Here is a 12,433-nt window from a genome sequence, read left to right as displayed (position 1 = left end):
GGGGTCAGTCGAGTTGTGGCGGTGGCTGCGATTCAGGACCTTGTGGCTTTGCTGTCGAGGTGAGTTGAGTTGGCTGGCTTGGGATGGCAGTTTGGCAGGACCAATGCGATGAGACGATCGCACTACATCTTCGGGAGACATCGTGCTGAAGGTTTCTTCTGCTTCCATTTTCATATTCTAGAAACATGTTGCCACTCGAACGGATGTAGCAGCCTGCGAGAAGGCTTCAGTCCGCGTCCACGTCCATCATTGACACGACCCGGCTAGGGAGTCGGGTCACGTAACAGCTCTCATACTTCTTACTTTGAAATGAATTTTGTCTCAAAAGAATCTCAGTGTTTGCTCATATTTAAATGGAAGTTTTCACGTTACAATGAGCTGTGCTGATGGAGAGACGAATTTTGGTACATCATTTTGTATTGACTTTAGTTCAAGAAGATTCGCAACTTTTGGTACATATGATCAACATTCAGAAGCACACCGTTACACAACCAATATGAATTTCCAAGCAAAATCGAGCCAAAAAACCAACCTACCAATTGATACAATCCAACACGTATCCAAGCCTTCAATACTTGGCAAAGACGGATTGGCGTCCTCCTTGCGCCGCTGTATGCGCCGTAAAAAGCCCCTCACATGCAAATGCCGGCCCAACCGCATGCTGACCCAAAACCGTCGACCTAGCTTCAACGTCGCCCTGCAACTGGATAAGCCAAATGCTCCTCCTCCGAGTCTCCCGGCCGCAGTCTCACATGCCCAACATGATGTCACCACTCCACCCAATCACTCTCACGTCGCATGCGAAAACGGCTTGCCAAATTGGTTTAAACGAATGACTTTGTTCATGATCATTACACATTACACATTAGATAAGCATGCTATATGTACAACAGCGCTGAGACTCGCACGGTCTCAGCCAATGAATCGAAGTGTGGCCGTCCCTCCCATCATGCGCGTCTGCTCCACTTCGCGCTGCCGTTGGCCACGCCGCTCGCAACCTCCGCGACGGGCACGGCGTCGATCTTGGACACCTCCTCGATGGTCTCGAGGGGCTCGACGTCGGACTCCTCGGCCTCGGAGCGGTCGTCCTTCTCCTCGCCGTGCCAGACGTAGCGGTAGCCGATGCGCACGAGGAAGAAGAGCCAGAAGAGGTTGAGCGCCTGCAGCAGGCCCAGCAGGCCGAAGGTGATGATGTTGGAGGCCATGCACTTGTACTGCTGGTTGTCCCAGTCGGGGTAGAACTGGTAGGGGCCGACGGTGCGGAACTCGGTCAGGATGGACCAGAGGATCTTAAGGTTGATGACGTGGCGCAGGTAGATCCAGGAGGCGAGGGACAGGCAGTACCACGGACCGGTGATCGGGTGGTCGATGTAGTTGAGCGTTTTGGACATCTGATATTGTTAGATCTGGGCTGCGTCCGGGCGAGGGGTAGGGGTGTCACTTACGGCCATGAAGAAATCACTGATATCGTGGGTCAGGTAGACGGCAATGCCGATGTGGGTGAAGTGGAAGCGGTAGCTGAGGCCGATGAGACCGAGGGTGACGATGTGATGCGCGACCAGCTCGTAGTAATCCTTGCGCGGCTTCTCCATGCCGAGGAGCATGACCAGCGCCTGCTGGGCCCAGTACGCCGCCTCGAAGAGGTAGTAGAACTTGACGATGGCCTCGTGGCTGCGGTGCGGGTAGAGCTCGTACATGCCGGTGGTGTTGAAGTACCAGACGGGCGTCCGGCTCATGACGTACATGCCGGCGGGACCGAGGATGGCAAAGTAGAGCGCCGTGTAGCCCTGCTCCATGAAGCGCAGCTGCTTGCCCTTGGAGCGGATGCCGTAGGACTTGGCGAGGGGGCGGAGGAGCTCCTGCATGACGAATTCGCGGGTGAAGGTCAGGACGATGGAGTAGAAGAGGACGAAGGCGATGTCCCAGGGGCCCTTGCCGTAGTGGACGGGGGCGTCATTGTCGTCGGCGGCGTTGTCGGAGAGCTTGTAGGAGAGGAAGAGGAAGTGGTGGACGATGTTGGACTCGGTAGGGTTGATGGCGTAGGTGGACAGGAAGGCGAGGATCAGGACGAGCGGCGTGGTCCAGGTGTGCTTTACGGCGATGTGCTTGCACTTGCGGAGGAGGGCGCGGGCGCGGCTGCGTTGGGCGACGAGCTCGTCCTGCTTCGCGGAGGCAGAGGACGGCTGGCCGTGGGCTCTGATGCTCGACTTTCTGCGTCGTCGGACGGCCTGGTCCTTGCCAGAGGGTGCTGGCGACGAGGCCTGTTCTGGGAGTTGTTCGGGCGCGGTCATTGTCGCGTGCGGCGGCTGATCGTGCCCTCAATGAGAATGTTTGTTGTTGTGGTGATTCTAAGATGAGAGACTGCGGGGTGTCGCGTGTGTATAGGTGAGGTGTTGGGTTGAGGTTGAGAGAGCAGAGACAGAGGTCGCTGTCTGGTGTTCGATCGCAATTGACGACGAGACAAAAGTCGGTCAAGGCTGAGGTGGTGAACAAGAAGGAGGCGTTGTTAGATGGCGGTGACTTCTTCAAAAGGAGGCAGAGGGTTAATAGGAGGAGCCAAGAGAAAGCCGAGGGAGGCGGTCGGTGGTCGGTGTCGTCGGGGGCTTTTTTTTTTTCTCTAGGTCTTTCAATTTCCCCCGTGGCTTGCACCGGAGGCGGAATTAGGGTGGATCAGGGACAATCTTAAGGCGGACATGGGTTTAATTCTCACGGTGTCTGTCCGGGTGCCTAGGGGCCAGTCTGGGGACTCGGGGAGACTGTACTGGACCACTGGGTAAGCGACGCAGCGAATCGTAGGCCGCTGTTGTACGCGGATGACCTCTGGACCTGCGGTAAGCTGCGTTTTTTTTGTCTTTTCCGGCCCACCCGGTGGGAATCAGCGGAAAGGAGGAGTGTCGATGCGCTGCTGCTTGTGTGTTGCTGGGGGAAGAGGTTTGCTTTGCAGAGGTTTTTTCCTCTCTGGGGCCTTCCGCTGGTTTTGATTAAAGGGCGATCACTCTGCAGGAAGAAGAAGAAGCAAGCCTGCGATAGGTGGCTGGGCCTGCGGTGTTTTTGTTGGTTGCGAACGTTGGGCGCACCGCTTGAAGGCACCTCGTCTTGCCTTCCATGCCTTAAGTTTTAGTTTGAGGAATTCGCATCTGACTGCCGCAAGCACTCCCGCAGGATGCAATAGGGGAACGGACACGCGATATAATGTCCGATGTCTGGACGGGCATTAATTGGGCGGCTGTTGCAGATGGTGTTTGAGTCTCTTGAAACCACGCATCTCACAACTGTCTGGACGACGCAGCAAACAGAATGCGTCAGTCAGCCAGTCTGCTCTAGTCATTCATCCATCCTCTGCAGTGCTGAAGTCTGGCGGAATGTCACCGGTCAGAGTTGGACGACGGCCATTGACTTCGGCTTCTTTGGGAGTGCCGTCATCCCAACTGAACGGGACCTTCCATTGGCAAAAGACAGGACGAAGACGGAGCCCGGAGACCGGAGACCCCTATTGTCAATGGAAGTTGTTCAGTTGGCGATTCAGGGGTCATGTCGTCACCGTGCCCGCCCGAATTTTTCATCCCATGTTCCCGTCGCTTTGTTGCCTTAATAAGCGCACCGCGTTGTCACTGGCAGCTGGCGTGTCGCTGTTCCAGCCCGTGAGCTACCGGCTCTACCGACACGAGAGACGGAGACCACAGCACCTCCGAGCGCCCGGCAGTGGGCACTCAACGGCTGCGTATTAGGTCAGCATTTCCCGAGCACGGAAAGTCAACAAATGTACCTACAGGCATCTGCTCGCAGGGGAGGTACATCTACCAGGCAGGCACCATGCAGATCACCCGCCCGCGCCACGACTTGCCGCCTGAACCTTGCCAAGCGTCACTCCCAGCACTCCTTCCTCCTCGCTTCCAAGGCGTTCCTGCCGTGCCACTGCTAGGATTGTCTGTGGCTTGAACGCGCTGACGACACCTCGAAGCCTCACCCAGCTCACAGCTCCAGTCACAAAGCGTGGCACCAAGCAGCTGGCATTGCAGGCTTGCAGCAGCAGCAGCAGCATTGCACCAGCGTTACGGCACGTTGCTCCCGTCCTGGCACTTTACGTACATTACAGCTCATGGCGCAGGGAGGGGGAGGGGCAGTGCCATTCGTCTGTCTGTCCACCGCGGGGCTCCAGCAGGGCTGCCTCTCTCAGGTCCTGTCCTCTGGGCGAGGGATCCCATCTGATGGAGCTGCACCACCTGCATCGCAGCACACTCACTGCACATAGCTCAGCACTGCCATTCGTGTAATTCGTATCCGTCTACACGTGTAAAAAATCTTGGCCAAACAGCTACCTAGCTCGTCGTCAGCAATAAGAACCACAACTTCCCATCTGCTGCTTGCATCTACTCTGTCCCTCTCGCGTTGTACCTTGGCATATAATCCAACTGTATGCATTTCCAGCGCCCGACCTGCATCCTCACCTCGATCGCAGTTCTCCTCGCCACGCTCTTCCTCACGCACACCTACACCAACCTCTTCTCCCGAGTCCCGCTCCCCAGCTTCAAATCACCCGCTGAAGACAACATGGGCGGCGGTCCAGGCTTCCGTTCGGTAGCCTACTTTGTCAACTGGTAATTCTCCTGGTTCCTTTCTCTTGTCTGACCAAACTGACCTCTCTAGGGCAATCTACGCCCGCAAGCACCGCCCCCAGGACCTCCCCGTCGAGAACCTCACCCACATCCTCTATGCCTTCGCCAACGTCCGCTCCGACACGGGCGAGGTCCACCTCACCGACGGCTGGGCCGACACCGACATCCACTGGGAGGGCGACAGCTGGAACGAAGTCGGCACCAACCTCTACGGCTGTCTGAAGCAGCTCAACCTCCTCAAGCGCCGCAACCGCAACCTCAAGGTCCTGCTCTCCGTCGGCGGCTGGACATACTCCTCCAACTTCAAGAACCCCGCCAGCACCCCGCAGGGCCGCGACACTTTCGCCCGCAGCTGCGTCGACCTGATCAAGAACCTCGGCTTCGACGGCATCGACATCGACTGGGAATACCCGCAGAACCAGGCCGAGGCGTCCGACTTCGTGGCCCTGCTGCAGGCGACCCGCGACGCCATGGATGCGTATGCTTCGACGCTGCCGCAGTGGTACCACTTCGAGCTGACCGTCGCGTGCCCCGCCGGCGCGCAGAACTACGAGAAGATGAACCTCCCCGCCATGGACCGTCTCCTCGACTTCTGGAACCTGATGGCGTATGATTATGCGGGCTCCTGGGATAGCACCGCTGGCCACCAGGCGAACCTGCAGCCCTGCAACAGAAACCCGAGATCAACACCCTTCAGCACGGCTGCCGCGCTGTCGTATTACACCTCGCACGGCGTGAACCCCACCAAGATCGTGCTGGGTATGCCGCTGTACGGCCGTGCCTTTGAGAACACGGACGGTCCCGGTGCGCCGTATTCTGGCATCGGCGAGGGAAGCTGGGAGAATGGCGTGTTTGACTACAAGGTGCTGCCGCTGCCCGGCTCGCAGGAGTACGTGGACGAGGAGACCGGGGCGAGCTATTCCTACGATGCCGGCAGGAGGAAGATGATCAGCTACGACAACCAGCACCTGGCACGGAAGAAGGGCGATTACATCAGGGGGTGGGGTCTCGGAGGCGGCATGTGGTGGGAGAGCAGCGCCGATAAGCCCGGCCATGAGTCTCTTATCGGCACCGTCGTGCATGCCTTTGGCGGACCGCATTCGTTGCAGAGGCGGGACAACTGCATCACGTACCCGGAGACGAAGTATGAGAACTTGAGGAACGGATTCCCCAACAATTAGATACCACAAAGTTGTAGCAATTTGTAATGGAGCATCATGAATCACACTGTCACTGCAGGATGAACTGGTGGTGGAGGAATGGTCATGAGTGTCGTGAATTTTGCATCGTCATTGCCAGCCAGTGATGTGGTGGTATCTACATCAACGCCCCTTTTTGTGCGGCTTCCTGCCGACTAGAATGCTAACCCTGGAAACCATTCCTCCCAAACAAGCCTTTTTTTATCCTTCACATCCGCGATACACTGGCAACAAGCTTACTCCTTCTTGTCGAAGACGTAGGTGAGGTGGCAGCGGCCGCAGTACTGGCGGTCGTTCATGGCAGCCATGAAAACACCGGCACCGCACTGAATAGGAGTTAGTGAATATGTTCCTGGGGAGAGGCAGAGGAATGGCAAAACATACGGTGTCGGAGGGGCACTCGCGGCGGAGACGCTCAATCTTGCCGTCGGAGTCGACCTTGTAGTACTTGAGGACGGCCAACTTGGTCTTCTTGCGCTTGTGCTTGATCTTCTTGGGGGTGGTGTAGACCTTCTTCTTGCGCTTCTTGGCACCTCCACGCAGGCGCAGGACGAGGTGGAGGGTGCTCTCCTTCTGGATGTTGTAGTCGGAGAGGGTGCGGCCGTCCTCGAGCTGCTTTCCGGCGAAGATCAGGCGCTGCTGGTCGGGGGGGATGCCCTCCTTGTCCTGGATCTTGGACTTGACATTGTCGATGGTGTCGGAAGACTCCACCTCAAGGGTGATAGTCTTACCCGTGAGGGTCTTGACGAAGATCTGCATGATTGCCTACTTGTGTGAGGTTAGTTTTCTGGCACACTGCTGGTTGTGGTGCTGGCCCGATGAGGCGCCCTTCCTGGGCTTCTCTCGATTCTTCTCGGTCTCTGGCTTGTGTTCCTGGCAGGGAGGCAATTTGTCGAGGCGAAAGGCGGTGGTGATGGCGATGAATGTCACAACGTCGCGCGCACGCACGCACGCTTTGCTGGATTTTCGACAATGGTGGGCGTGGCCGCTGCGCCGCACAACCGACGCTTTCGATTTCGCGATTGCGTCGGGGGGCGAAGGGCGACGCCGCCGCAGAGAAACTCGACAAGCCAGAGACGGGAACGATATCGAGAGAAGTGGGAAGAGGACGCTCACGGCCAGCAAAGAGGGAGCAGAAGCATCTTCAGACGTACCTCGACAATATGACTATTGCCTTCCTAAGCAAATCCTCAGATGGGTTTGGGGTGGGATGGAGAGAAAATTAAATGAGAAAATGGTGGTCGGCGCGGCCTCTTGGACGGGAAAACCGACGGCCGCCGCGCTGGGGCCCTGGGGTTGGGAAAAGTGGGACCTGGGCTTCAGACAAGCGAGGGCACGGCATTGGGGGACGGTGATTGGCTGTGGGGGCCTATGGAAATGGACTTGTGCGCGCGAAAATGGCTCTTTTTTTTTCTGGTGTGCCCTTTCCCTCTGGTCGTCCCCGGTCTTGGTGGATCTCGAGCCAGCCCTTGCGACCAGCCCTCCTTCGCCTGCAACCACTTCTCGTTATCCACCATTGCGTCGACAGTTCGCAGAGGCCCAGCCCACCAAACGGAAATCTTGACTCAGCAAGCCGAGTGAAAACTTCAAGTATGTCTGCCGCGAGTTTTCTCCTCCTTCTTCCTTCTCCTCTCCACGGATACTAATCACCCAGCAGACGTCGCCAAAATGGTCAAGAAGAGAAAGAACAAGTACGACCCTCCCGTCCCCTCTCTGCCCTCGAGCGTGGCCTCGACGTCGACGACGATTGTCATGCACACAATATCATGAGCCCGGCTCGCCGTCGACGTCGCTGTCGCCGTTGAGGCTTTCACGCAACCGACCAAGCGGGATCACGATTGCTGACTTTGGTGAACCTACAGCGGACGCAACAAGAAGGGCCGCGGCCACGTCAAGCCCATCCGCTGCAGCAACTGCTCGCGCTGCACGCCCAAGGACAAGGCCATCAAGCGCTTCACCATCCGCAACATGGTCGAGTCTGCTGCTATCCGTACGCCTACCTCCCCTTCCTTCCCTACTCGATCAATTAACTAATAATCCGACAGGTGATATCTCGGACGCCTCCGTCTTCGCGGAGTACACCGTACCCAAGATGTACCTGAAGCTGCAGTACTGTGTCTCTTGCGCCATCCACGGCAAGATTGTCCGGTACGTTCGTCCGCGGGAGCGACGACTGCGCGCCCCGGCCCCCGTGCCGGTGGTCAGCAGGCGCTACAGAAGAACCTTGGCTCTACTCGAAGCTCCCACCCTCCGTTGTCCCTCGACCCTTACCTCGCAAGAGGAATCGGTCTTGAGCGGACTCGTGCTGAGACCGTGTAATGCTGACCTTCCATCGCAGTGTCCGTTCCGTCGTCGGCCGCCGCAACCGTGCTCCCCCTCCCCGCGTCCGCTACAACAAGGACGGCAAGAAGATCGTCCCCACCGTCGCCAAGACCGCTTAAGTCGGCTACCGCAGGGATGTGTTGGGCATGATGGCGTTTACGAGCAGTGGATGAAAAAGTTGTCCTTTCAGGCATGGTTTGGGAACCGGAATCGGGTTTATGAATCGGGCCATGGCCCTAGGCTAGCAAAGGAAATGCTTCATGACACTGTCATCGTCCCCAAACTTGTCTTTTCTATCGTGACATGTCTTTTCTGTTCTGGTTGAGCTGTTGGACTCTTATTTACTCCTCTCTTGTGACTTCAAACGCGACAAAGCGCCAGTCCTTGTCCCACCACGCGGGCTTCTTCGCGCCAGGCCCATCCATGGTTCCAATCTGGTCACTCACCTCCGTCTTGAGCTTCCACCGCGTGCCCGTCGCCTTGGATATGTCAACCCACATGCTCTCCCACGTCTGCAGGTTATGCCGCAGGCTGGGCTTGTTGAACATGCCCGGCAACTCCAACCCGTCCGCGTGCCCAACCGCGTGTCCCACCATGACCACACCCGGCTTCTGCTTCAGCAGGCGGATCACCCGCCTCAGCACCGTCATCTGGTCCCCCCTGTTCCACAGGTGCAGGCACAGCCCCAGGTGCGCCGAGTCGAACTGGCCCTCGAGCGCATTGAGCTTCGCGCTCTTGTCGTCGAGCATGTCGGCGTTGACGAAGGTGGTCTTGAGGGTGTCCCTGTCGCGGAAGAGGTCGTAGCCGGCGTCGATGTAGCCCTGCTCGATCTCGATGGCGGTGATGTTCTGCGAGGGCACGCCGTCGTAGACCATCTTGCGCAGGTCCTGGCCGATGCAGCAGGCCACCTCGAGGTGCCGAGCGCCGGGCTCCTGCAGGCGCGCGACGAGCGAGGGGTAGACGGCGCGGTGGCGGAGGTTGAGGTCCAGGAAGGAGAAGTGGCCCACGCAGGGGTAGGGGAAGACTTCCCAGATCTTGTCACGCTGCGGTGTGTGTGTTAGAAGAGCTGTGTTTGAGGGCGACAGGGGGAACAGGTACTGACCATTGTCATGATGTGTTCTTGGATGTCTTCGGGCGCAACGTGAGCGTAGTTCTCGAGGAGATCTCTCGTTTCTGGCGAGATTTCCTTCTCCATGGTTGGCGTGTACCACGGAGCCTGCCTGTTTCTCTCCCCCATGAGAATAGTATTATCTACTGCCTGCATCTTGAAGTTCTTGTATCAGTTGTTTCGTTTCTGAAGTTGTACTGTTCTTTCAGTGACATCAATGGATGTTCCGTATTCGTGTCTATGAATGGTTCCAACCGAGCATGTCAACTGAGCTGTCACCTCCTTATAAGCCCAACCTTCCACTCCTCCAGCTCCTCTCGACCAAGCTGCTGGACCTTCTTCAAAGCACCACTGGCCGATCTCGGTTCCGTTCAAGGTTGAGGGGGTCCAGAAGTTGGGATGGAATCACCCGTAAAAGACTTTGGAGCCGCGTTTCATCAACGTATTTGGGTCATGCTGGGTGCTGACCTGCTGAACTCTGTGCGATCGTCTGATATTTTGTTTGCCATGTTCCGCCAAGATAGATCTAGATAACATGGAAACCCGGATTACTGGAATGAGGAGAGGAGAGGAAATGAGGGGTTCCGCCCGAGGAGAGGAATTGCTCTGTCAAAGTTCACCAAGCCCCTCGTGTAGTATGCTTTGACTTTCCTACGCCCTACTTTGAACACGCACCCAGCGCCTTACTTTCAACCCCTCTGACCCGTGTAATACCCGTGCTAGGTGTGTGGATGACAGCGTTTACCATGTCACTGGGAGCTTGACCACGCCGACGTCCTTGTGAAGTGGTGTGAACTCCAGCTCGGAGATTGGAACGGCGATCTTAAGGTTGGGCAGCTTGTGGAAGAGGGTGGCTGGGCCGAGACGTTAGTAAGCTGCTCTCAAAGCTTGATGCCTGCCTTTCCGTGGGATACTGGCGTGGAGAATGGAGGGGAGAAGGAAGTTGACGGAGTGTTCGTGGGGAAGTTACGTGACGAAAGAAGAAAGACAGGAGAAGTCCGCTTACCAAAGACAACCTCCATCTCTGCGCGTGCCAGAGGTTCGGCAATGCACCGGTGCGGGCCGAAGCCGAAGCCCAGGGCGTGGTTGGGATCCGGGGTGCGGTGCATGTTGAAGACGTTCGGGTCCGGGAAAACTTCTTCGTCGCGGTTGCCGGAGGCGTTGGCGGCGATGATGCCTTCACCCGCTTTGATGGTCTGCGTAATGTTAGTCTACGCCTTCCGCCACAGAGAACCTAGAGACGTCAAATAACTTACATGACCGCCGAGGACAATGTCCTCTTTCGCAACTCTTTTCATCGCCATCGACGAGCCTGTGTGATACCTGCAAAGTTCTTCGACAAAAGCCTTCGAGAGAGAGGGGTCTGACTTGAGATCCGCGAGTTGTGTCGGGTTGCGGAGGAATTCGATCACGCCCTGGCTCATATCAGCCATCGGCCGCAGAAATTGTTCGAGAGAGAAACTTACGAGCGCAATCATGTTCACCATCGTGGCGTTGCCTGCTACCAACAGCAAGAAAGCAATCTGCACCGCATCAGACTTTTCAATGTGGCCAGGCCTGAGCTGCTCGACGACAAGCTTGCTGATGAGGTCGTCCTTGGGCTGTTCGGAACGCTTGTCGACGAGGTTGGCGAGGTAGTCGAGCAATTCCCTGAAGGATGTGTGAACAAGTCGACAGAGAATGCATGAGATTGGGTGACTTACTGGTTGGCAGCTTGAGCTTGAAGAGCGGTGCCGCTGCCGTTTGTGCGGATCGCGTTTTGCTGGGTGAGGTATTCGAGGTCTTCAAAGGGGACGCCGAGGATGGTGTAGATGATCTTTCAGGAATTCATGTCAGCTCCGTGAAACTGGGTTTTGCACAAAAAGCAACCAGGGAAAACGAAGAAAGCGGATTTGCTTACATATGAGGGAACAGGCAAGGCAAAGTTCTCAATGAGATCGACTGGCTCCTCGCACCCCTTCGCGACCATCTGGTCAAGCAGCTGGTCTACCGTATTCTGAATGTACGGCTTCATCGTCTCGACGTGCTCGGCAATGAAGAGAGGCTCGACCATGGATCGCTGACGCATGTGCGCTGGAGGATCCATGTCGACGAAGGTGGGCTTGTTCTTGGCGGCTGCTTTGTCGCCGGCGCTGAGCTCTGGGAAACCGGGCCTCGTGCGTTCCTTGGTTGTATCATGTCAACTGCTTGCAGCGATTTTACGGTCTTGAATGAGAGCTCACCTTGGATAAGCGAGTATCCGTGGCCACGGCGCAGACGTCCTTGTACTTGGTCACCAGCCATGCCAGTGAGCCGTCAAAGAGCTTGACGCGGGACACGGGGTCTGAGGCGCGGAGGCGGGCGTATTCTGCTGGCGGCTCTAGGCCGGAGGCGCGGTTGAAGGGGAAAGAAGTGGGCTCGGAGGTTGCCATTTTGCGGGCTGAGAGGGTGTTTCTGAGGGCTGGAGTGATCTTTGAAGACCTGAGTAGGCGGGATGTAGAAATCATGAATGAGACTGTGAGTTGCTCGATGATGTCTCTGATCACGAACGCATTTTGGCGAGGCTATGTTATCATTTTATACTCTTTCCACCTTTTTGAAAACGACGTCACTGAAGTCTAGATCTCAAAAGCACAGGCTTCAACCGGTGGGCGACGGTCCATCTCATGATGAGTTGTGGTCTGATGGCGAGCGAGCGACACTCCGCGACGTCAACAAATTCAAATTGTAATACGGATGACCCGGTTGGCCAGTACTGCTGGAGAGGACACTGCATTCCCAGGGACAATGTACTTGGTAGGACACGAAAAACATGGCTTGCAGGGATTTTGTTGGCCGATGATGTGCTGACATGGAGCGGGAAGGGGGCGGGAAGGTCCGCGGAGTTGTCCAGATCTGACTTGTTTGGAACCATTTTGTGGCCGCTCGTGATGTCCGTATGGGTCCGTCAAGTCCCGACTCTTGCGGCGTCTAAGCCTCTTCTGGCGGAAATTTCTCGTTGAGAGGTCGGGTGGGGCTAGTCATGCGTGTTTATTTGATGCAGGGCTTAGAATATCATGGACTTGTACTGGTTTTTCTCTGTGGATGGAGAACGAAGATGCATTTCCATATCTCCGGGAATTTGTCACTGTGGATGGCAGGACAATGCTGACTCGAGGTAGCATGCTATTGGGCCATGATGTAGTTGGGGTTACTCCATTTGGTATGTG

The 12,433-nt window shown here is 56.6% G+C and overlaps 5 protein-coding genes across 5 annotated transcripts; 2 read left to right on the top strand and 3 right to left on the bottom strand.

Moving 5' to 3' along the window:
- Positions 1–947: 947 nt before the first annotated feature.
- On the bottom strand, positions 948–2,291 carry COL26b_009463 (uncharacterized protein; the record flags this gene model as incomplete). The annotated part of the gene is made up of 2 exons (XM_053182191.1): positions 948–1,391; positions 1,446–2,291. The coding sequence occupies 2 exons, from the start codon at positions 2,289–2,291 to the stop codon at positions 948–950; spliced, it is 1,290 nt and encodes a 429-aa protein (XP_053033881.1).
- A 2,260-nt stretch (positions 2,292–4,551) lies between these two features.
- On the top strand, positions 4,552–5,797 carry COL26b_009462 (uncharacterized protein; the record flags this gene model as incomplete). Its single annotated transcript, XM_053182190.1, has 2 exons — positions 4,552–4,598; positions 4,648–5,797. 2 exons carry the CDS (start codon positions 4,552–4,554, stop codon positions 5,795–5,797), a joined length of 1,197 nt encoding a protein of 398 aa, XP_053033880.1.
- A 1,686-nt stretch (positions 5,798–7,483) lies between these two features.
- On the top strand, positions 7,484–8,256 carry RPS26 (40S ribosomal protein S26; the record flags this gene model as incomplete). The annotated part of the gene is made up of 4 exons (XM_053182189.1): positions 7,484–7,506; positions 7,678–7,805; positions 7,861–7,963; positions 8,154–8,256. 4 exons carry the CDS (start codon positions 7,484–7,486, stop codon positions 8,254–8,256), a joined length of 357 nt encoding a protein of 118 aa, XP_053033879.1.
- Positions 8,257–8,478: 222 nt separating this feature from the next.
- On the bottom strand, positions 8,479–9,332 carry COL26b_009460 (uncharacterized protein; the record flags this gene model as incomplete). Its single annotated transcript, XM_053182188.1, has 2 exons — positions 8,479–9,180; positions 9,240–9,332. 2 exons carry the CDS (start codon positions 9,330–9,332, stop codon positions 8,479–8,481), a joined length of 795 nt encoding a protein of 264 aa, XP_053033878.1.
- A 654-nt stretch (positions 9,333–9,986) lies between these two features.
- On the bottom strand, positions 9,987–11,656 carry COL26b_009459 (uncharacterized protein; the record flags this gene model as incomplete). The annotated part of the gene is made up of 6 exons (XM_053182187.1): positions 9,987–10,099; positions 10,252–10,441; positions 10,502–10,895; positions 10,949–11,061; positions 11,146–11,409; positions 11,468–11,656. 6 exons carry the CDS (start codon positions 11,654–11,656, stop codon positions 9,987–9,989), a joined length of 1,263 nt encoding a protein of 420 aa, XP_053033877.1.
- Positions 11,657–12,433: the final 777 nt, after the last annotated feature.

Source organism: Colletotrichum chrysophilum (assembly GCF_026319265.1).
Source record: "Colletotrichum chrysophilum strain AFK26 chromosome Unknown scaffold_91, whole genome shotgun sequence".
Lineage (NCBI taxonomy): Eukaryota > Fungi > Ascomycota > Sordariomycetes > Glomerellales > Glomerellaceae > Colletotrichum > Colletotrichum chrysophilum.
The sequence above is the reverse complement of the archived record's forward strand: the minus strand, read 5'-3'. Positions and strand labels throughout refer to the sequence as shown.